Source organism: Pituophis catenifer, unplaced genomic scaffold (assembly GCF_029215685.1).
Source record: "Pituophis catenifer annectens isolate HBS135680 unplaced genomic scaffold, rPitCat1.0.hap2 SCAF_1, whole genome shotgun sequence".
NCBI classification, from domain to species: domain Eukaryota; kingdom Metazoa; phylum Chordata; class Lepidosauria; order Squamata; family Colubridae; genus Pituophis; species Pituophis catenifer.
In genome coordinates this window covers 267883320-267908491 of record NW_027256881.1, presented here as the reverse complement: position 1 = coordinate 267908491, position 25172 = coordinate 267883320, and the positions used below count along the sequence as shown (strand labels likewise).

At 36.1% G+C, this 25172-nt stretch overlaps 1 protein-coding gene across 1 annotated transcript in view; it reads right to left on the bottom strand.

The window, feature by feature from the left end:
- Positions 1–265: 265 nt before the first annotated feature.
- The window catches only part of PDHX (pyruvate dehydrogenase complex component X), a 36477-nt gene continuing 11570 nt past the window's right edge, over positions 266–25172 (bottom strand). The window contains exons 6-11 of the mRNA XM_070931203.1: positions 15753–15930; positions 15196–15343; positions 10053–10111; positions 7312–7470; positions 4813–4877; positions 266–687 (exon numbers count right to left, since the gene is read on the bottom strand). Of these exons, the coding sequence (XP_070787304.1) occupies positions 423–687; positions 4813–4877; positions 7312–7470; positions 10053–10111; positions 15196–15343; positions 15753–15930 (874 nt within the window). The 3' untranslated portion in view covers positions 266–422. The remainder of the gene's footprint in view (positions 688–4812; positions 4878–7311; positions 7471–10052; positions 10112–15195; positions 15344–15752; positions 15931–25172) is intronic.

Below are 25172 nucleotides of genomic sequence, written 5' to 3'. Positions count from 1 at the left end.
TCAATTACATTTTGCCATCTCAGTCTGGTTAGACTTAAAAGACGGTTTGTATGCAGCGTAGATAAAAGTTTAGCTTGAAGGAAAGATAGTCTTCTTTCCTTTTAGTATTTTTATACATCTATTCAATCTTATCCAAGAGTTCTATATGGTATACAGGCAACATCCATTTATATTAGAATAAACTCTAACATTACTCTGAACCAGTTTTGTAGATGTAACATGCACAATAGTACTTCAACATATAAAAGTCAAGAGATAGAAATCATTAAACATCCTTTAAAGTTTATTTAAATAAATAAGCAGTTTAAGTTGTCCATGTCACACTATACATACTTTCCTAACTTCTGTGCCTAGTTGACTTTTATCTTCTTCTGGAATTCAGTTTAAATATTTTGTCAAACACAGGATGAAATCTTGATCTTTTAACACATAGCAAGACACATTGGATTCTCCAAGTTTGCCTTGAGTGTGTCTAAAAATTTAGAAGCTAGTTCATCATTTATCACTCGACCATCACTTGACAGCGTTATCGTTAGGAGCTGGTGTTGTCGAAGCTTCTCATTCCCATCTTCATCCTCCATTACGGTGAGTTCTGTCCGAGATCCTCCCACCGCTAAGATGCAGGCTTGAGGAGGCATTACGAGACCAATGAAACTGTTGATACCGAACATTCCAAGATCTGAGATGCTTTTGTTGGAAAAAGGACAAGAAATAGAAAAATAAGACACTTTGGAAAAATAATTCAGAAACCGTTTAGTATAGGTAGGTAGAAATAAATACGTTGTGATGATTAAGTCTGGATTTTGAATTTGGTTTTGAACAGAACAGTCAAGTAGTCTCACTCTTCATCAACATGAGAGTAGGGGTACTTGGGGGTAAGAACTGGTTCAAAATTCCATGTGATGAAATATGGTTATTGAGTCATTAGCTGTTTTATTTATTTAATGTATGGCATCTACAGAAGCCATGCAATCATTGAATACAATGATTTTAGTTTAAATAAAGCATCAGCACAGAGAGAGAGAGACAGGGACGGAGGGAGAGGGAGAGGAAGAGAATGTGAACAATATTCACATTCTATAGGAGATAAAATATTAAATTAAGATAAAACCATAAGAAGATCACCATAATATGGTGCCATAGAATTGCAATGGGATAGATATCAAAGGAAGCTAACCATCTAACTGTTTCTGGTGTGGCTGCGATGAGATCAGGGATCTCGCAGATCAGGATCCCAGGGATATGAAGTGTAGACTACCTCCACAATGTTATGTCCTAGACAACATTCTGTCTTAACAGAGCAGCTAAAGGTCTATATACACAGTGACCGAACTGGATATTGCATCCCTCATGGTCCAAAACTATGGAAGCAGCAATTAGATTACAGCTGTCCTTTAAGGACTCACTGAAAAAATATATTGAACACTGGATCCATATTTTGGAACTAAACATAGAAGGCTTAAGTAGAAATAAATGTGAGTACCTAAACAGAATGGCGATAGATAATATGATAGATCTTATACATTTTGGCTGATGTGGAAACAGGATAAAGGTGTTAAGTGTCAAACTTTTATTGGCAAAGGCTTACCCATTCACGCCTATTGTTTGGCTGCTCAATCTGGGACCCATGAACATCAATGGGCCACAGGTGCTCTGCTGATTTTTAGAGATTATTTTAATGAAAACATGGCAAATGGCCAGACATAAACAGAAAACAATATTTTTTTTTTCAACAATATCCCAGGGCCACATAAAAACACAGTCTTTCTCAGAGAACAAAATGGTGACTGCAGTTTAAATAAGCCAAGGTGGTAGGAAGGGATAATGAAGGGATAATGGCAAACACTCAGTAGCGTATCTTCTAGGAAATAGATGTTCTGAAGTTAACTATGCGTGAATTCTAAACATGCTTCCACCTAGTAGACTGGGAAGTACTGATTAAATGACTCAACACAAAATATTCACTTGAAAAAATAATCCACTAGTACTAACACCAGAATGCAAATCAAGCAATCATCTCCCACACAATTCTTTAAAGGTTTTGAAATGCACAGATAGTATACAGCTCACCAATATTGGATATGATCTTGAACTCACTGAAAACTAAGTTATTTTGAATGCATCTGATTTAAACTCTGGCATGGGAGTTTAATACTGTTTTATACTGTTTCTTTGCAGCTTGAGCAAAAAGGATTCTTTTGTTTACAAGGATACAATGTTGTATTGTGGTTTTACAATACCGGTGTCTAATGAGGTAAGGAAAAATACCGTATTTTTCAGAGTATAAGACGCACCGGAGTATAAGACTTTTTTGGTTGTTTTTTTTAAAAAAGTTTTTTTAAATTTTTTAGACAAACACACATACAAACATACAATGTATTTTCTTTGAACAGAATATTTGGCTGGTTCACAAATTTAAACAGTATTTAGTCATTTCAATTAAATTTACAATTTCTATATTTCCTTTTTGCCATATTTATTCCTCATCTGTTTTTTTTAAAAAAAACCAATATTACTCTTCATTCTCATCTCTAATCTTAATCAAATTCAATTTTTCCCTTCTATTCTATATTATACCCCTTCCCATTGTCATCTACTTTTATATCCATCCTCACATTGGTTAATTATTTAATATTACAATTGTTTAATACAAATTCAACATTTTTATATAAATCAGTTATAACTATCTTTTTTGTATATTAATCAATATGAATATGAATATTCCAATTATTTCCATGCAATCCAATTTCTTACAAATCAATTAATTATATTTACCAATAATAAACCAAATAATTTCCGCCATATATTCCTCCAAACCACAACTTAACCATTTCTGCTTTCAACACAATATACAATTAATAGTATCTCAATTATTATAATTCCCTAGTTAAATAGAGCTTTTTTTCTTTTGTGTTTTAAAATCTTGAACTCTCCTCTTTTGCCCTAAATTTCCCATTGTTTGCACCTACTTTTGGTGAGCAAAAAGAAAAAGAAATCTCTCCCTGCTTCATTTTGTCACATTACAGCAGAACCTGCTTTACTTTCAGTTTTGTTTTTTCAGCATAACTAGGGAAAAAAAATCTGCTCCAGCACTCTTTACAGCAGCAGAGTCCTGCGCAAAACAGCTGAGAGTCGGAAAGCTGATCTAATCAACTTGTGCTAATTAACCTATGCTGAAGCTGAAAAGGGCTATTTTTTCTTGCTGCTTTCTTGCAAGGAGGTAACTGCTGTGAGGCAGAGGCCAAAGGGTGGGGGCCAGTGGGTGGGCAAGGCTACATTTGGTGTATAAGACGCACCTAAATTTTCACCCCCTTTTGGGGGGTAAAAAGGTGCGTCTTATACTCCGAAAAATACAGTATCTATCAGGAGGATTTCAAGGTTTTCTGGAAGCAGCCTTGCTTGTTCCATTGCAACAGAATCAATACTAGGAAATCTGATAAAATGGTATTGGCACTAAAATATAGTGAACCAATGAAATACGTTTCATTGTTTTTATGAAAGCATTCTGCAAATCTGTTTTATGATCTTCCCCTTGCCAGATAAGGTCCATCTTCTCTTCTGTAAACTGTACATGGCAACTCTAATAAAAATGCTGTTACTTTTTTTTTTTTTTTTGGACATTTTTCCAAATATGCAGTATTCTTGCCATCAAGATTTAGAGAATATGAAGATATGAAACAAAACAGCATTCCATTCCCCCAAAAGTCCATATGTACAGAAGATCTCCTTTAGAGGAACGTTTTTCTTCTTAACACTACATTCACACTAATTTCTGATTTTGAGTCAGTTTGGAAAGGAAATCAGATGCCATTAGAAAGGGCTGCCTTCCTTTCTAAAGGGAGGAAAACTGCCACATACACCGTGTTTCATTTTAGCAACAGTCCAACACAATTTATCTCTTAGGAAAGGTAAGATGTGGTTGATGCTGACAAAAGAGGAGTTTCTCGTTTTGTTACTTTCCTTGTACCTCTAAGCAGTTCTTCCTGTTATTCCTGGTCACTTGAAAGCTTGCAGCTTCTATCTTATTCAAGAAAATAACCGTTGAAGGGCAAACGGGGTGGGGGTGGGGAAAATGTCTGCTCTCCTTAAGATCCCATCCTCAACAAACCTACCAAGCATGAGAGGTAACGAAAGTATGGGCTGGATGCAGTTTTCCACTCTTGCAAGATTAGATCTGTAGAAATGTATTTCCCTTTACCACTTCAACTATAAGTGCTGTATAAGGGCCCTGAAGAATTAAGGGTTAATTAAATTCATTAAATTTACTCAAACTATCTCCAGTTTGAAGCTAACCGGTTTCCAATTCAGTGATCTAGCATAAATGTCATTCCTCCAAGTTATACTAATTTCTACATAGTGTTATTTCAGATTCACGGGATTGATAAATGAAAATGCCAAGTCTTTTGGCCTCTTTTTAGGCTCAGCCTTAAAAGTGTTTTGACTTACTTGCTTACTATGAGTCAATCATTTTCATGAATGTAACAATCCTAATAATCCAAATACCGTAACAGATTCCAAATTTTATAAAATAGCAGATATTATGATTTCGTAATACACCTAAGTGGCTGATTATCCACTGAAAGGCTGCAGAATTAAATTCAAGAAACAACTCGACAGCAGTCTCAAAATACAGCAGGAAAAACAGAAATGAATATAGCAGTACTTATTTATAAATAAGTAACCCCCATTCATTGTTCTGTTCACGGACCTTATAATGGAGGTGGAAAACATAGGTGTAAGAGATTTACAAAGACTATCTCAAACATCTCCACCCTGCCCCCGCCATTCTGTTCCGAAATGTATTTAAATTACCTCAAAGATCCTCCTTGGTATTCTTCTGGAAGTAACTTCCCATCTCTTGCTTTCTTTGCTAAAGCCTAAGGAAGCAAGATCCAAATATAAATTATTTTAAGTTATCGTGACTTTCAACAAAGTACATGCTTTTATGCACATTTGATTGGCTTGCTAATTTTATGAGAAAATTCTGATAGATTCAGACAGTTGCTACAATCTATGAGAGGCAGTTAGAAGAAGTCATATATTTATTTATTTATTGGTTCGATTTATATGCCGCCCTTTTCCGGAGACTCAGGGCGGCTTACAATGCGTTAAGCAATAGCTTTCATACTTTTGTATCTACCTGCTTAGTAGGGCTCCCCCTCCCCCAGTGGTGTTCTTTTTCATACAAAGTCAGCTTATTGGCCCCACAAACCGGGTCCTCATTTTACCTACCTCGAAAGGATGGAAGGCTGAGTCAACCTTGAGCCTGGTGAGATTTGAACTTGCAGTAATTGCAGGCAGCTGGTGTTACTTAACAGTGCTTTAGTCTGCTGCGCCACCAAGGCTCTTCCACATATGTTGTCTTATGGAGAGCATATGTGGTTATCCAAAATCCATCATTGTCTTGTTTACAGAATCCAAAAATTCAAAAGCAATTACTTTGCTAAAACTATAAATTAACATTTTTATATTAACAGGAAATCCCACCAAATGTCAACAGAAATCATAGCAAATGTCATCGAAAATGTAAGCCTTGCTGCAGGATTCAGAACAGACAGGTGAGAATAATTCAGTGTTAATTCATTTCTCCCAGGAGGCAATAAAACTCATAAAACTCATGATGTGTTATATTTTTATACACCATATTTAGATGCTTCAGAATTAAACAATAGAACTTGCCTTCTGAATGCTTAAAAATAGGATAGTTATAGGAGATATTTTAAAGATTCAAATAAATGGCAATTAAAAATTATCTAGATAAGTGTTTCTTGAACTTTTTTCTCTCAGGACCATTTCCCACTTTAGAAAAATATGGCTGCTAAGAGCTTTTGTTTGTATAAGATACATTCATCAATGTTAAAAATTTTATTACATTAATTGCAGTACCACTTCTTACTATTGTTTGATGGAATTTTAATATTGTAGCAGTTTTCAACATAGGCTGGCAAATAATTTTGAATTTGTGGATCTCTGGATGGGTCTAAGGAGACTCCCAGGGATCCTAGGGCCACACTTTAAGAAACATTGATCCGCATGTTTGTGATGTAGGCATTATTGTGATTTTACAATTTTATCCAAATGCTCTTTTACTGATCTGTTCCAAAATCAATTTAGTGCCACAATAGACAGAGAGAACAAAACATTATGCACTTTGTAATTGTTTTTAAATATCAATTAAATCAATTACACGATAAAACAACTTTTGATTTCTGAAATATTTTGTTCAAAATACAGAAGCTGTATATGTGAATTAATGGAACAATCTCATCACCTTTGCCTCATGAAATTAGAGGTATAAAGATGCAATGCTATAATTCACAATATTTCATTTCAAAAGGAGGAAATTATTATGACTGATCCATTTTTCAATATTAAATCTTCTAAGGTCTTTTGTGAAATCTGAAAGTTTACAGACGTTTTGCCAAATCCCACAAAATATGCTTCCAAAAAGTATCCACTGTAATTTTTAATTTCATAAGACTACAAATGCTCTTCAGCCTAGCAAGAACCCAATAGGTATTTTGAAAAAGCAAAGCCCAGTGTTCCTAGGTTGTCCCAAAGGTGCTTTTTCAAGAGGCAACTGGACTTTCTTGTTTTTCTTTGAAGACATTTCACTTCTCATCCAAGTAGCTTCTTCAGCTCTGATTCCATTCCCCAACATCCTGTCAGAGCTGAAGAAGTTTCTTGGATGAGAAGCAAAATGTCTTCAAAGAAAAACAAGAAAGTCCAGTTGCCTCTTGAAAAAGCACCTTTGGGACAACCATGACCTGGATGATTGAGAATTTCCATAGACATTTTCCTAGGTTATATTCTTTGATTATAAGTTTTAGGAAAATCTCCAAAAACCTCTCACACAATATTAAAAGGAATATTCATATCTATATTGAGAAAATTAATCTTATTAATTTTAAAGACAATGGTAATGAACTTATTATGCTAATATCTGACAATATAGGATGTCTAGTTAATACTAAAATAAAAATATTAAAATGGATGGCAGAGATAACAAACAGGGAGAGAGATGATGGTTTAGGGATGATTGAGCTATTAATCGTCTCTAATATCCATGTACTAACATGCACTAGATCAATGCCTCCTGAAACATAAATGAGTTATTGATAGGTTACTGTGCCACAACAGTATACAGAGGTTATTGCCTTCTATTCAAGATTTGTGATCTTTGTAAATCAATCTTGTTCTCTATTTTAAAGCCAGCCAAAAAGACATAATCAAAGGAACAGCGGATGTTTTCTTAGAAACCATATAATTCAATTTTTGGTCTAAAAGAGGCCTGGATATTTGAAGACACACCTCTGCAGAAGCAGCAATTTCTTGAATTCCCTTGGATGCAGCATCCTTTATGATAGGTGTAATAAAACCTTGGTCAGTTGCCGTAACTATAGAAATGTCTATTGATTGCAGCTGCTGGGGGCCTTCTCCATTCCAGGTCACGTTCACATCTGGCATTTGCTGGAAGAAACAGAAACAGAGAGAGGCACAGATGTGAAAAAATAGCATTGAAACCAATTATGAAGTTTTAAAAAGCCTTTTAGAATTGTGGTGATAGAAGCAATAACATATGGGAAATGATTTGCCTTAAGCAAGATCAAGTTAATAATAGCAAGAAAAAGGCTAAATGACTCTAAAAATAGACTTATCTTATTAGTGTATATCAATTTTGTCACAAAAGATGAATGCAAATTATGGTCACAGGCAATTACAGCTGTAGGCAACCACACAATTGATGGGCTTATGCAGTTTCTGGGTTACATTATTAACAGAATTCAAACTTGTTGGAGGGCAACTCTCATTTTGTTCCTTGCTAGTAAAGAATTGTGACATTCTGCCCAAAAACATAACAGAAGGTTTATAGAATTTCTGTTCCCATTTAAATCAGAAGGAGAAGAGAAAAGAGCTAAATATTTTTTAAAAGTTAAAAGGCATGTGTGTGGGGGGAAGTCACATAACCATATTGAAAGGCGAACCAATTAGACCTGTTTAATTTGAAAACTTAATTTCAGAAGTCAACTCTTAACATTTTAAAATTCAGTTTGGATTTTTTAAAGGTTTTCCCCTTTAATATTCTGAGCTTTCACTGGAATAGTGAAATAAGCAGCTAATTTTAAAAACAAGAAGATCTGACTCTTCAATTCAATTTGTAGTATTCTCCTAATAAGCGTTAGCCTACACTGATTAGATGAGAGCCACACAGGCCTTAATCACACCAATGTATGCACTGACAAACTGCCACTGCCAATTTCTCTTTTCGGTTGCAATTTTTCACACCACATAATGTGGTGTGCATAGAAGTCTCCCACAATATTCAGAATTGATTTTCACAGTCTATGAGCAGCTGTGGAAAAAGCAAGCAAACCCCCACACTACTATTTGAAAACTTGAAACATTGTATCTTATCTTATGATTACATATTGTATCTTAGTTATAAATAGTATTTTCTACTATCCACATAAAAGATCAAATTCAACATAAATGGTACACTACTGAAAGATCCTTATGAACTAGGAAATTCTAAAATAAACTATAAAATCAATATCAATGATGGGTTAGAAAAATGGGAATTAGTGGAAAGTCAGTATTTTTTTTTTATTATACTTATGGAAAAAAATCCTTTTAAGGATTTAGCCTATTTTCTCCATAAACGCCAACTAAACACATTGCATCTTGAACTGAACTTAGATACAAGTGAATATCAAACAAATATATACACTAAATACTAATATAGATGTAATGGCTTGGATTTAAGATCATGGCTCCCATATCTCTCAAAGACTGGCAAATAGATGGGAAAGAAATGAAGGTAGTGACAGATTTTATTTTCCTGGGCTCCAAGATCACTGCACATGGGGAGTACACTACAGCCAAGAAATTAAAAGACGCTTGCTCCAGGGAGGAAAGCTATGGCAAAGTTAGACAGCATACTAAAAAGCAGAGACATCACCCTGCCAACAAAAATGTGTATAGTCAAGGCTACGGTTTTCCCAGTTGCAATGTATGGTTGTGAAAGTTGGATCATAAGGAAGGCTGAGCACCAAAGAATTGAGACATTTGAACTATGGTGCTGGAGAAGACTCCTTAAGAGTCCCTTGGACTGCAAGGTGATCAAACCGGTCAGTCCTAGAGGAGATCAACCCTAATTGCTCTTTTGAAGGTCAGATCCTGAAGAAGAAACTGAAATACTTTGGCCACTTAATAAGAAGGACTCGAAGAAGAGCCTAATGTTGGGAACGATTGAGGGCAAAAGAAGACAGGGACGACAGAGAATGAGATGGCTGGATGGAATCACTGAAGCAGTAGGCATGAGCTTAAATGATCTCCGGGCAATGGTAGAGGACAGGAAGGTCTGGAGGAAAGTTGTCCATGGGGTTGCGATGGGTCAGACACGACTTTGCAACTAACAACAACAAAATGGCTTGGAAATCCTAGAATATTAACTAATTAATATTAACTAATTTAATATTAAAATGAAATTTTGGAAGGAATATTTGTTTCTTTCTCTGGGGACCATAATCCCTTATCAATAGAAACAAATTCATTGAACCAAAGGATATAAATCTTTATAGGTAGATATTATACAGTACAATAGTTGGAAAACAATAAAATGAATTATCTATTTAACTTAAACTTGCTGTTACTTAAAGGATATTGTAGAAAAGATAATACAGTGCCAGCGATCAGCAATATCAGTGTCCATAATCCATAATATTTAATAAGAAGAATTACAACAATAATCTCAAATTGCATTATATTTTATAAAATATTGTTGAAAACCATCTTGTAATGTAATGGTAAATGCACAAAAAAGAAAAGCCTTATAGATGTATTTGCTTAACATATTTTGTTCAATTTTTCTCCAAGGCAGGAGTTGTTTAAAGGTACTTTGTATTTGGCTTGACATTCACTGTATCTGTTACAGCATCTTTAAGAAATATCTTTTCCTGGTCTGGAACACAATCCCAGAAAAATACAGATATAAGAAATAGTTAAGGTGGCAGGAATCAGGTGTGTATATTTTGAAGGACTGATTTACTTACTTTCAGGGTCACTGCAGTTGCCTTGATAATAAAGTCACTTATAGATACTTTAACATCATCTGTGTGAAAGAGAAATAAATTATAAGGAATAATTAAATAGGAAAACTAGAATTCTAGACACGGAAAATCATATGGTTAAAAAATTACAATTATTTATCTTCACAGCAGCATTTTCACAGTACTACAAATTTGAAATTCAAAAGGTATTTGTGCCACAACACAAGTTTCTTTTGGGGCTGAGTCCCACTCATCGTGATTTCATGAGCCCTACAAGGTAGACTGGATCAGGAAACAAACACCGCAAAGGCCTGAAATTACTTTTATCAGAATGACTCTAGTAACAGAGTTTTGCAAATCTGAATATATCCCCCCTCATCCTTCTTTAATTTTCATCTCAATTAGGGAGGTGATAGCTTTTGTAAATCTGTACTTTATATGGGCTTAAAGGTAAAAGTTCCCCTCGCACATATGTGCTAGTCGTTCCTGACTCTAGGGGGCAGTGCTTATATCCGTTTCAAAGCCGAAGAGCCAACACTGTCCGAAGACGTCTCCGTGGTCATGTGGCCGGCATGACTAAATGCCAAAAGCGCACGGAACGCTGTTACCTTCCCACCAAAGGTGATCCCTATTTTTCTACTTGCATTTTTTAATGCAGTGCTTTTGAACTGCTAGGTTGGCAGAAGCTGGGACAAGTAACGGGAGCTCACCCTGTTACGCGACACTAGGGATTCGAACCGCTGAACTGTTGACTTTTCGATTGACAAGCTCAGTGTCTTATCCACTGAGCCATGCTTATTTGTTCATTGCTTTGTAATTATCTTCCCTCTAACAAGGCCAGCCTCTTTATATCTACACCTATGAACAATGCAGAAAGAGCCTGTTATTACCTGCTTCAATAGGTTTTTTTAACTTTCCACTTTACTTGATACCTGGTATTTTCCCATGCGAGGACCAAGCAATCTCTGTGAGATTGTCCAAGCATACTGTAGAAAATTTCATTACAGAATTAAATCACATAAAGTAAAACTTTGAATTAGTAGATTATCCAAGGCAGGGGGATCCAATCTCCCACATTAAATGCAAAATCATATTCATGTCGATGTACATTTTTGTGGAATTTATAGATTATCTATTTCATTTCAAATAATGTTTCTTCAAGCCATGGTTAATAACATGTCAAGCCTCCAAGAATCAATCTTAACATCTATTTTCATGCAAGCAACCCTGGCTTAAACTCACTTTTTTTTTTTTTGAGGAATATCATTACTGTAGGATGAAATAAAAATGAAATAAAAATCTATATGCATACATACATGTGTGTGTGTTGTGTGATTTTTTAAAAAATATAACAACCTGATACTTCTTGTTTTTATTGTTTTTAATATTTTAAATACCCACTCTTACTCTTACTCTTTGTAAACCACCCAGAGCATGACAGCATATAAATGAAATTAAACATAATGGAAGCAAAGAATACTACCAAAATAGAACATAAAATCCCTTTGAATGTTTTGTACTGAAACATAGCTGATGTGCAAACATAATTTTGTGAGCACATAATATTGAAACTTTATAATAATTAGACCTAATTGAACAGAAATTAATAGAACTATATTGTGTGCAGATCTGCATAATGAAGCTGAAGTTGTTATTTTTAGTAACATTAGGATATGATTCATACACTCATTCATAAATTATTGTTATAATTCATAATTTTAAGAAGAGAAACAAAGCAAGAAAGTAATCAGTGAATGAAAAATATGCATTATAACATTTTATAATTTATAACGTTCATGTATCAATCTTCCATTATTTCCAAATCTATTCTTACGTCTGAAAATAAGCTCCAAAGGAAGCACTATAAACCCTGTCAGGCATGAAGTGGAAGAATCAAAATGATTGTTTTATATCTGTTCAGTCATAAGTAGGTGACATTTCAGTCTGTGATGCCCTTGGGGCTACTGCTATTTAAATGACATAAAGCCATCCACAAATCCTTAAAATCCGGTTAACGGTAACCGAGAGTAGAAAGGAACTTTACTGCAAGCTGCAAAATCTAAAAGATTTAACTATCATAAAACCATTTCTTCTTGGTTAATAGTTAGCTTGATGATGCACACTGATTCGTGGTAGTTCTACATTTGACACAGTAATAAGTTTATTTTCTTTAGCTGAATAGAGATCAGTCACTGATCCCTTTTTCTATATTACACCATCATTTTACAGCATGTGATATTGTTTTATTGTTAACATACTTCTTCACTATAGCAACTCTTACTATCTTAAAATGATGCTGCAACCACAAATACAGTGGTTAGTATCTGAATGTACAAAAGTCAACAATTCAGTTTAATGGCTTGTTGTTAGTTGCCAAGTCACGTCCGACCCATCGCAACCACATGGACAATGTTCCTCCAGGCCTTCCTGTCCTCTACCATCCTCTGGAGTCCATTTAAGCTCACACTGACTGCTTCAGTGACTCCATCCAGCCACCTCATTCTCTGCCGTCCCATTCTTCTTTTGCCCTCAATCATTCCCATCATTAGGCTCTTCTCCAGTGAGTCCTTCCTTCTCATTAGGTGGCCAAAGTATTTGAGTTTCACCTTCAGAATCTGGTCTTCTAAAGAGCAGTCAGGGTTGATCTCCTCTAGGACTGACTGGAGTCTTCTTCAGCACCATAATTCAAAGGCCTCAATTCTTTGGTGCTCAGTGTAATGGCTAGGATCAAACAAATCAGTATCTTTACAAGAAAAACTGGGTGAATGTTATTTCTGTTTTAAATACCAGAAATTGTCGATTGAATTAAAACTATACATCTTGTTGGTTGGATTCTCTGGGCTTTGGGAGATCAATGCCAATATATTGATCAGGGTTGCTTTGCAGATATTTGACCCCATGTCCCATCAAGCCTTCTTTGGTGAAAAATTCAGAAGAGGAATTGCCCGGTTGTATTTGTAGTCTGCATAAGTTTTGAACCCAGGAGTTGGTTGGTGATTGAAGGTCTCTCATGACCAATAAACTTTTTAGTGACTTTGAACATTAACAGTCCCTTTAACAGATCAATGGATCTTTATATGATCTACCACCCATTTTATTCAGCGCAAGCATTTGTTATACAGTCTATCAGGTCCAGATGTTATTGCTACTTCTGGAAATTCCATAATGGATGGAAATTATGGAAGAATCAATCATGGCTCCTAAGGCAACAGCCTTTCTCTTAATAGGAAATTGATGAAACTGATATTATTTAATTTGATTTCAGTCCCACCTGACTCCAACTTGACCCTACGAATTTACTAGTTACCAATGCAACCTATAAGAAAGATTCTGGCAGTACAACTAAGAAATGTTATTAAAAAGCACTTTTGTGAGCCACAGTTCATTTCATCAAACGAGATTAATTTCCTTTCCACTGAAACCAGTGGAAGGTTGCTTTAAATACTACAATATTCAATTCCCTGTGATCTTAAATGAGGTCATTACAACAATAAAAATATTATTCAGACCTCAGAGAATAATAAATAACATAGCAACTGCCTTGCTAAGTTGAAACTCATGAGTTGGAATATTAACTAGTAGGGTTTGGACTATCCCATTACTGTCACATTTTGGATTTAAACCAATTTCTGTTGTGAATTTGACTTTGGATGACAGCTGTGCATTAAAGAGGCATATGTTTGTCCTGGCTTTTCCCCAGTGCTTGGACATTATCAAGGTTTCAAGATGTACTGTATATATTTGGGGCATAGGCGTTGGATAAAAGAATTATACCTATGAAATGCAGATGTAGATTGTTGGCTGTCAATCTTTGAAAGAGGCAAGGAAATTTTTGAGCAATATAGCAAGCATTCTGAATGTTGTCTTTATAACTTAATCACTTAGCTTTCTATTTTTCCTTTGCATTATTATATTGCTAATACCGTTTTTATTCTGCTTTTGTTGTTGATTAGTCCAATATAAGAAAGTAGGTTTAAACAAACTCTCCCTTTTAAATGTCACATCAGCATGGTAAAATACTTTTGAAACTGAGGGAAAATTTTATTTTAGAACACGATACCATATCATACAAAGAAAAATAGATATCTTTAAAAATAAATATACATGACAATACTTGCAGTATATCTTAATGAATGATTATCACCTTTTTTTATGCTGACCTATCATACTTAGGCAAAGAATATGATGTGGAAAGAAGCAGAGTTAACTGTTTGGAAAACAGTGGATAGTCTGTGGTTTTTCTGGTTCTAAATTTAAATCAATAATATTTTGAAACCAGTTAAAATTCCTCCAAACCAATAATTGAACTGAGAACAATGTCTGTTCTATAAGATACTGTATAAGTTCATTATGTATGAACTTTTCCATATATGTTTAAGGAAAAATCTAAATTCTAGAAAAATATAACCAACAATTAACCCTGAATTTTGGTATCTTTCTTCCAAATTGCTGTAATGAGTATAGTTTACCAGGATTAAGGAAAAAATATGGCACACATATTCAAAATTCTATGCAAAGCAATACGCAACAACAGAAATTGCTTGTTGGCAAAACTAAAAGCTGGAATTCTATCTTCCCCACATACCCCCACCCCCATCAGTTGCAGCGTTACTGTGTAAAAAGTATTCAAAAAACCAACATAAAGCTCACCAGGGCTGGCTGAAGTGGAAAAACATCATCATTTAAATAATCCTACCTGTTTAGAATACTAATGAAAGAATTTGCCCTCTGCACCTCCTAAGGCTGCTAATTAAGCGGTAACCTTCAAATGCTTCATTCAAAATGTAAAACCATTCAAGTGAATAGGTTTATAGTGGAATTTGCAGATTCTTTTTGTGGGTAGGTGTACAATTGCTTAACTCTTAAGCAAAAAATAATAAATTAAGTAGAAATCCTCTGCGACAATAACAGCGGGACAGTTGTCATCAAAACCAATTAACAACTATCCATGCTAAATGTTGGATTGCAAGAGATGTCACACATGCAAACAAAATACTCATCTGCATATAAGATCAAAGGCAGAATTTTGACAGGCATTTTGATTCTTTTCAGAAAAGCTCGAGACGCCCTGCAGTAATTGCTGCATAGCTGAGTAGACAGATCAGAATTTTAATACTTGGTTTTAAAAAATAGGAAAGAGTTTTACCTTTTGCCAACTCTTGCCTTAGATTTAGTATAGCACCAAGGTCACAATCAGCCGATGCATATGCATGAGGTACCGTGGTCTTTGATTCTGTTAGTTTCTTAGCAATAACTCTTCTTGTGTCGCTAGCAGGGATTTCAGTGAACGGACTCTTGCAATAAAAACACATTTTACATATTAAATTAAAGGAAGAAAGATGATTTCCATGCAATAGGATCATGACAATAAAGGACATCCTTTAAATCATAACGTTTCGTGGTGGAAAAACTGGGTTTTAATGTATAATGTTTTCTAAATAACTATGATGCCAATTATAGCTTTCTTAAATCAAAATGAACATTCTACATGGGCATATAAACTACAAGGCATGTATAAATATTCATTACAATTCCCACTGAAGTCCACCCAGAATCATAACAGATCGGTGTGTCCTTAAGTTGCATAAATAAATAAAACTCTAAATTGAATTCTAAAACCCTCCTGGTATAACTCTATCATTTATTTTTACATAATGTGATGCAGTGATCTTAGCGTAGCTATAAATCTGAGAAAGTTAATACCATAGAAGCTGGCCGGCCAGGAACAGACAAAGGGATAACTGGAGGACGTGAAGCACTAACGGGCACGCTTGCTGATGGTGCAGACAAAGGCATTCCAGCTTGGTGTAGGGGAAGCGACGAAACCACGGGTTTTGCTTCCACAGGCTTCTGCTTCTGCTCTAAAAGCTTGAGGGCATCCCTGTCAATTCAAAGACACAAGTGGAAAGGTTTAAGACACACTTCAAATCTAATGAAGTGCAAATAAATCTATAAAACAACCTCTGCAAAGCACAAAGGCCTGGTGTGCTCTGGTCCATGGGGTCGTAAACAGTCAGACATGACTTAGCACCTGAACGATAGGACCAATAACAAAGCACAACAAAAATCCACTCCAAAATCAGTCCTGTTACTGGAGATTATTTACCAAGCAATTTATAGGTCTCATTATTAAGCATTCATTTATAGGACAATAGATTTAAGTTATAAACTAAACCATCTGGAGTACAGCAGTGTTTTTCAAACTTGGCAACTTTAAGATATGTAGACTTCAGCTCACAGAATTTCAGAGACAGTATGCTGGCTGCAGAATTCTGAAAGCTGAAGTTCATGCATTGTAAAGTTGCCAAGTTTGAAAAATACTGGACAATACATACTATTTCACTATATGAAATGCCAAAGTTTCCCTGTCAGGACTATTCTTAAATCCTCTCCCATGTCAACACAGTACACAGTCGCAGACTGCAGACTTTACCATGTCTGAAATTAGAATATGAGTTGGGTTTATGGTGCTGTCTAGGAAGACAAAATTGAAAATAGAACATAGCTATTAGGATTGCAGTGACATTTCATCATACTATATTTTGAAAAGAAGAGTAATTTCCTGTGCATTTCAAGTTTACAATATTTATTTATAATCCACCTTTATTATTTTTATATATAACTCAACATACTTAATATTCTTATTTGACCCCCAACACCCAACAACAACATTGTGAAGTGGATTGGGTCGAGACAGAGTGACTGCCCAAGGCCACCCAGCAGGCTCTCATGCCTAAGATGGAACTATAACTTACAGTCTCCTGGTTAACAGACGAGCACCTAGATATATTATACAATAAATTATATTATTGAAAGTCATTGGTAGTCAGATAGCATATAAGTTTAATAAATAGTTATATTACATTTATATTATTGTATTATTTATTCATAAAAATGAATACTTTATTATTGTTGTTTATTGACCATTGATTATTATATATTAAACATGTATGCAGCCCGACTCCCAGTGATTCTGAAGAGGTTATGACAAAGAAATTACAGTAACTCAATAAAAGATGGCAAGAATGACAGACTGGATGGAACAAAGCAAGAGTCTCATTCTTTCTCACCAGAGTGAAGAACCAGGTCTTCATAGCTCTTATAACTACCTTGTTTCCCCAAAAATAAGACATCCTCTGATAATAAACCCAATCAGGCTTTTGAGCGCATGGGCTATAAGCCCCCCCCAAAAAATAAGCCCTCCCCAAAAATATTTAAACGTGTGCGCAGCTGGTCCCTGCCATTTCCTCTGGTTAGGGTTAGGGAGACAGAGCTGGAAATCAGGTAAGATGGCAAGAGGAGCCCTGTCTTGCTCCACGCGTCCCCAAAAAATGAGATCTCCCTGAAAATAAAACCAAGCCCTTATTTCGGGGTTCAAAAAATATAAGACAGGGTCTTATTTTCAGGGAAACAGGGTAGCAGCAGAGCGTGCGTCATCTAGAACTTTGTTCCTCTTTGTTCTAGAGAGAAAGGCATTGCTACAGAGAAGGCATGTTTCTGAGGTCCTGGAGAAATGGTGTTGTTTAATTGAGCAAACCTGAATTGTGCCAATGCTTGAAGATCAAGTTGGCTAGGCAGATACTATGATAGATACTATGGGAGACAGGCAGTTCAAGAAGCAGCCAGGTCTTATGCCATGAAGGCTTTTACAGGTAACCATCACACCCAGAAACAAACTGGCAAACAGTACAACTTGTGAAGAAGAGATGTTACATGGCACACTAAGAAATGTACATCACTGCTTGCAACTGCTGCACTATGTACCAGTTGAAGTTTCAAGGGCAGCTCCATGTTGAGCGTGTGGCAGTAATCAAGCTATGAGGCGACTAGGGCATGAAAGACTACCTAAAGCCCACCAATCCAGCCCCAATCTAGAAAAAAGTGCAACTCTTTAACAGAAGTTGCTAATCCAGGAAGATTTCCAGATTGCACACCAACCTTGAAGGGTAAGTGCAACCCCATCCAAGGTCAATGATAAAATATTGCCAGATCTGGATAGCTGAAACACTCACAGCCATTTGGTCTTGGTAATATTTAGAAAGGTAATGGCCAATTCTTGATGAATTTTTGAATATTGGAAGAATGGACCAGACACAGACTACAATTGTTGTGCTTAGATTCTAAGGAAATCTTTGCAAAAATAAACTACACTTTAAATTATCCCATTAAAAGTAAACTTTTTAGGCTGAATGAAACTCATAAACTGGATACATATATTATACACTAAGGCAGGAGTCCCCAACCCCCAGGCTGCGGCCCACTACTTGGTCATAAGCCATTTGGATCTGAGCCGTGGAAGTAACAGGCGAGCAAGTGCATCCCCACTTGTGTGAGCAGAGGGTGAGTGCATGTATGCGTGCTTCATTTGTATGAGCAGTGTGCGTGCCTGCCTGCTGCTCAAGCAAATGGAGTTGCATGCACTTGTTCGTTGCTTGTGTGGAACCATCCACTCTTCCCCTCCCATCAGTTCACAAAGTCAGAAAGGTTGGGGAACTCTGCATTAAGGTATAATGAGGGTAACTTTGTATTTATTAGCAGTTTCTAGAACTAGATATTCAATAATTTGATTGATGCATTTGGAAGTCTGTATTGCCACAAAATAAGGCAAGAATGCTGGAAGGAAGTACAGAAGTTGTAGGGGATTCCTCACTGGAGAAAAGAAAGACCGGACAGCCACCTATCTGAAATGGTATAGGGCCATAATGGGAAACCTATGGCATGCGTGCCACAGGTGGCACATGGAGCCCTCTCTGTGGGCACGCGAGCCGTTGCCCAGCTCAGCTCCACTGCGTATGCATGCACACTTCCCCCCAGCCAGCTGATTTTTGGGTCTCTGCCTTGCAAGCAGGGGATGTGTGCGGATGCGCGGGGGGGGGGGCGCTACCTTTCTCCTCACTTTCTGCTGCCCGTGCCTTCCCAAATCTCTGGAGATCCTGCTCCCAGCCCTGTTTTGGGAAGTGAGGCTTTTCCTCACTCCCAGCCCTGTTTTGGGAGGTGAGGCTTTTTTTCCTCCCCAGCGCTGTCTTGGGATATGAGGCCAAAAGGGGGTGTTGTGTGCGCATGCGTGGGGGGAGGGGAGCACGGGGTCGCATGTGCATGTGCAGGGGGAGGGGAACGTGGGGGGCTGCATGTGCAGGGGGCAGGGCATGCGGGAGGGGCAGTGCATTATGGGTGTTCGCACACACACATGCGCTATTGCATGTACGCGCACGCTTTTGGCACCTGAGGGAAAAAACGTTAGCCATCACTGGTATAGGGTCTCCGGCTTGAGCAGGGGGTTGGACTAGAAAACCTCCAAGGTGCCTCCTAGCTATATTCTGACTGAACTCTATACTTCGGCCACAAAAATGTGTGGGATGAAGTTGGTGAAATTCCTAAAACTACTAAAAAAGGGAGCTATTTTATGCTTCCCACTTGTTTCCAAATTCAGACTTTGGTAATAGACACAGGTCAAGCTCTTAAATTTTGAGGAAGTGAACCAAATTCTTCCTAAGTATTTGGTTTAAGTGCAACCACTGCCATAAATAATTTGGGGAAAGGTGGCACTGACAGTACTGTAATCTTCTGTCACTCAGCTGATCATGAGGAGGAAAACGAAGAGATCAGACTAATACTCAGACATAATAATCAATTCTTCTACAAACGCTTCAAATGTGGAACCCACTAAGCAAAATCTCAATTTACAACAGCATTTCTGGTAACAAAGAAGGAAAGAAAAGAGATGAGGAATATTCTTTCCAGTCAGTTTAATTTTTGTTTCACTTTGGAGATTAGCATAATTTATTCATCTGCATTCGCTGTCTTGCATTTTCAACACAACTGTATAGAAAACAGAAAGCTGCTCTATGCAGGAATGGGATTTTCTTTGTTGAGGGGTTCATTCATTTACATCATCTAGTCTGCCAAGATATGTGTCCTCATTTCTTTTCCCTCTCTTTGATCTAATGGATTATATCTTTTCAAACCATTACTCCAATTTATTTAAGCACATTGGGAAACAATAAAGGCAATTTCTGACAGCTTCTTTTTAGAACAAGCTTAACCCATAGTAGATGCTTTGCTGATTTCTTCAGAAATCTGGTTCTCCCATCCCCCTCTGAAGTGGACTGCCTTATCAGCTACTGTACGCTTTAAGCAAACATCAGAATCTAACAATAATCTAACAATGATTAATGCTGGTTAAGCAGGAGAGAGAAAAATCTCCCCCCTCCTTCCTGAATTTGGATTCTGTCTTCTTAACTGTGGTAATAATAATTTAAAAATCACATTGTTTTCTTAATTAATCCTTAATTTGACTTGTGACTATGGATGAAATATGCAGAAGAAATTCATCCACAGATACTGTATGGTGATGACCGCTAACTTTGATGGCTTGATGGGGGGGGGGGCAACATTTTTTTTTTTTTTTTTACTTTTAGAAGCATTTTTTCTACAACCTCTTTGGCTGAAGAGATTGTAAAAAAATGCTTTTAAAAGGCTCTGACGATCAGGCAACTCAGCTGGGATCGTCAGAGCCTTTTAAAAGCATTTTTTCTACAACCTCTTCGGCTGAAGAGGAAAAAATGCTTTTAAAAATTAAAAAAAAAGCCTCTGTTGATTGTGCGGTTCAGCTGGGCATAGGGGGCAGGGATTTTTGCTACCGGTTCTCTGAACCACCCATGGCCATCGCTACCAGATCGGGCAATCCAGTCCGAACCAGGAGCATTTCACCCCTTTCTACTAAATACTTTAAATTGCTTGTTATTTCTGATTATCTAGGAACACTGTATATCTACCAGGCCCTCCTATTTGATTCTCAAAGTAACCCTGAAATTTGCTGAGAAACAGTAATTGGTGTGAAATCATCTTTTAAGATTCCACTGCTGAGGGTAGACTTGAGCTGAGCTCTCTCAGTCCAGCAACCCTTCACACTGGCTCCAAAACAGTGATAAACAACTCCACTACTTTGCCATGTCTAACTATATGCGCTGTTTTGAAATATGTTTAACAAAAATATGGTAAATAAAACTTTTTAAAATTACACTATACTTCGACATCACTGGTAATGGAAGTACATGTGCCTGATAAACTATATATAAAAATAGCACCTACTATTTGGAATGTGTTCCCCCCGGAGTTACAGAGGATCCCGGATCTACGCACCTTCCGCCGCGCCCTCAAGACTTTCTTATTTCAACAGGCTGGCCTGGCCTAACTCCTCCCTTTTAAATTTTTAAATTTTAAATTTTAAATCTGTCTTAAGTATTGGGGGTGTTTTGTTATTTAATGTGGTTTTATATTGTTCTTTTAAATTTTGTAATCTATGTGTTTTATTTTTTGGCTGTTCACCGCCCTGAGTCCTTTGGGAGTAGGGCGGTATATAAATTTAATACAAGAAAAGAAAAGAAAAAGAATTCAAAGGGATTATAAGAACATCCATATTATGGAACAATTGCTATTTTAATTGCTTATTTAATAAAGCAGTAACATTTTATGGAAAACAATTTTCTTAACTGAAAAAGCAATTACTATTATGTGCAGAGATAATCAGAAATAATGAGCAATTTAAAGTATCTAGTAGAAAGTTTATACCATCAACTTCATTATTTGTTTTAATTTATACAGATTTGAAATCCTAATTTTTAATCTGCAAAACACAATTTTTTTCATGCTACTGCAGAATAATTAATGTTCAACAATACGAAAACAGAGTTAAAAATATAATTACAGAGTTTTAAAAAGTAATGCATTACTTATAGAAATCTTTAAATTACTATTATCCACATGCCTTCTATACACACACACACACACACACACACACACACACACACACACACACTGTATGTGTGTAGATAGATAGATAGATAGATAGATAGATAGATAGATAGATAGATAGATAGATAGATAGATCAGGAAGTTCCAATCTGGACAGAATATGAAAAAAAAGTCTGGCTCCAGATCAGCAAAAAGTGTAAGATAAGGTTGTATGTTCTTTTCTTATTTATTCAAACTATTTGCAGAATATATATTTAGGATGGCTAGATTGAAGGGAGAGGAGTATGGTTTTAAATTGGAGGAAGAACTTGTGCTATTTCATGATACTACACTGTCAGCAGAAAATACAAATTATTTATAAGCTTTAGTAATGAAAGTCAAGGATCATAGGGAAACATGGGAGAAGGATTAAATATAAAGAGGATCAAGCTAATGATAACCCTTAGAACTAATCAAAAAGATATTTAGAAATATGAAATATAAATAAATAAATTTAATTACTGTGTAGTTTCTGCCTTATAGGATTAACTTTCAATGGTAAGGAACCAGCAGTCAAGAAATACACATCAGATTGGCATTTGGTGAGACATAAGGAAATGTCAAGATACCTACAAATACCAGAATTGTGTAGACAATACTTTCTCCTTTGACTATGGAACTGAGAGTTGGGCTTTGAAGGAGGAGGCTAGAAGGAATGTTCGTGATTTTGAAAACTGGTTCGTCAGAATATCATGGATAGCCAAGGAAAACAAAAAATGGATCATAGAAAGAATCAATCCAGAGTTATCACTTAAGCATAAATTACAGGTTCAAATCAAACTTTGGAGACATTATACAAAGATGTGGCTCCTCTGAGAAATTTATTATGATGGGAAAGGTGGAGAGAAAAAGGACAATTAACTGCAAGGTAAATGGATTCAATTACAGTGGTGAAGAGTGAAAGACTTGAAGGACCAGGTTGGTGATAGATAATCTAGGAAAAGCTCCACGTAGTCACTAAGAGTCAACATTGATTTGATAGCACATAGTCAATATATCTACTATGAATGAATCTATTTGTGATATCTAGGACTTTAGTTATAAATTACTGTAACACAACTGCACTATTAAAATCAATGAGGATTTTGCTAATGACTTCAATTAAGTATGAATTTCACCATCAGTAATTCCTCAATTCATTTTGCCAATTCTGAAAAATACAAAACACAGCCTTCTACATTCTCAGGACATGCCATTATCAGTGGAGTAGATAATGTTCACGATGATGGAACAAAATAAATGCAAACCTATTTACCAATTTTGCTTCTAGGAGGCTTTTTAAAACACCATTTTACAACAGAGATCTCTCTCCCAAAACAAAACACCAGAATGTATAAAATCCAATATCACAGATTCATTGAAATAATGTGCTCTGTATAAAATGTAACTTTTATGAAAAATTGTAATTTGTGACATTCAGCACAAGAAATTTAGCTTCATTCCCTGTAGTGTGCCTTTTACTGTAAATTTTACTGAAAACTGTGTTTTGCTGCCACCTGCAGTTCTCAGACTTGTGTGGGGGGGGGGAATCCACAACATCAAATAGTCCATTGCTTATTGTTTTATTTTAATTAGCATTATTGGCTATAATAAACAATTGAAGGTAGTAAGAATTATCTGCTATGATACCTCCTTCATCAGGTAACATATAATGAAAATATGACTTGCTCTTATCTTAACTCATTATGTGGATGTACAAAAACCCTTGTACAAAAACCTGTGTTAAATGTCCATAGCTACTAGGGAAAATTAATTACTGTAGGCATCTCAGTAATCTTTAGAAGTTTTCCATCTGCCATGAATTAATTATATATTATAAATTACATTTACTTTTTTACAATTACTAAGATTCCTCATAATTATTGTTACATGTGGGGTATTATGTATTCAGTTTACTCTTCCGTCTAAATCGGGTCACAATAACAAAATAGAGGTTGTGTTTATTCATTTTTAATATAAAGATCTACTATGCCATTTCAGTATTGGCGCTGTCTTAGTGGATGGCTTCCCATTATCTCTGAGGAGTTAGCAATATTTAAGTGCTCTGTTACGAAAGGCAGTTCATTTATTAATAGAAAGAAAAAGCTCCCAGTTATGAAACAATCACTCATAAATCTAAGCATAGCAATCTCAACTACTATAACTGATTTAGAAAATGCTGGATAAGGATTCTTGCTTAAGATCTAAAATCTTTTATTACCAAGGAGTCTGTATGATACACAGTTCCATACAAGCTCCATCATTCCAAAGTATCTTTCAATTAATTTCCGTGCAAGTAGGAGCAACGCAATCCTAGTAGGATCACTTGGTTGTGTAAATGGCCCCATCATTCTATAAATAGAATCAGAAACTGAACTGATTTAACAACACCTTTCAAAGCATAGCATTTTCACAATTGTGGCAGCCATTGAGGAGCTGGATGGAAGAAAAACTTTTGGTCCTTGCGAAAGAGAAGTCTGTATGGTTCAATCTTGAAGTTTCCATTTTCCAACAAAAATCAGCTGTTTCAAATGTTTGCGTAATTTCTTTATTCTGTATAACTTTAGTCTGATGTCACTGATTCAGACCTGACCTTTGGTGACTGTATTGGAAGATGCCTGCTTGTCCCTGGTAATAACTCTTGCTCTTCCAAATACATTGCAACAGTCCACTTGATTTGTGGACTTGAACAGTCCACAAAGAACATCCATCTCTTTGATGATCTTTTTCTTCTGTTCCCTGAATTCTGCCAAACCTCTGTTAAACTCAGTGGTGGGTTTCACTTACATTTGCTACCGGTTCACTCGCGCACACACGCTCGCTTCACTTGCGCAGAAGCTTCTGCACATGTGCAGAGCATATTTGATGATGGCCGAGTGGATGGGCGGAACCTCCCACCGCCGCTACTACTGGTTCACCTGAACTGGGGCGAACCCATAGGAACCCACCACTGGTTAAACTTAATTTTGGCATGGTACAGTAGTTGCTCAACTTTGTAAACTGTTTAAGTCTTACTCTTGCATCTTAAAGATGTCAAGTTTGAAAAACACTGGTTCTCCCTTTCTCTTTTTTCCCTTTTCTTTTCCATTTAGATTCTATTATTTCTGTACCCATGTGATTCACCATAAGGTTTTATACAGTGTGTAACTTAAAATACTGTCATGGCACTTCTATATCCCTGTCTTCATAGTTTCAACTGACAAACTAATTCCTTCATCCCCATATTCCTTTCTGTTTTTGACCTTATTACAACTAATACACAGTTCCATTTGCTAGAAAAGTAAGATATCAACTGGTATAGTTGATTCTTACAAAAATTAGAAGGAATAAATTTTATAGAATATGATATAT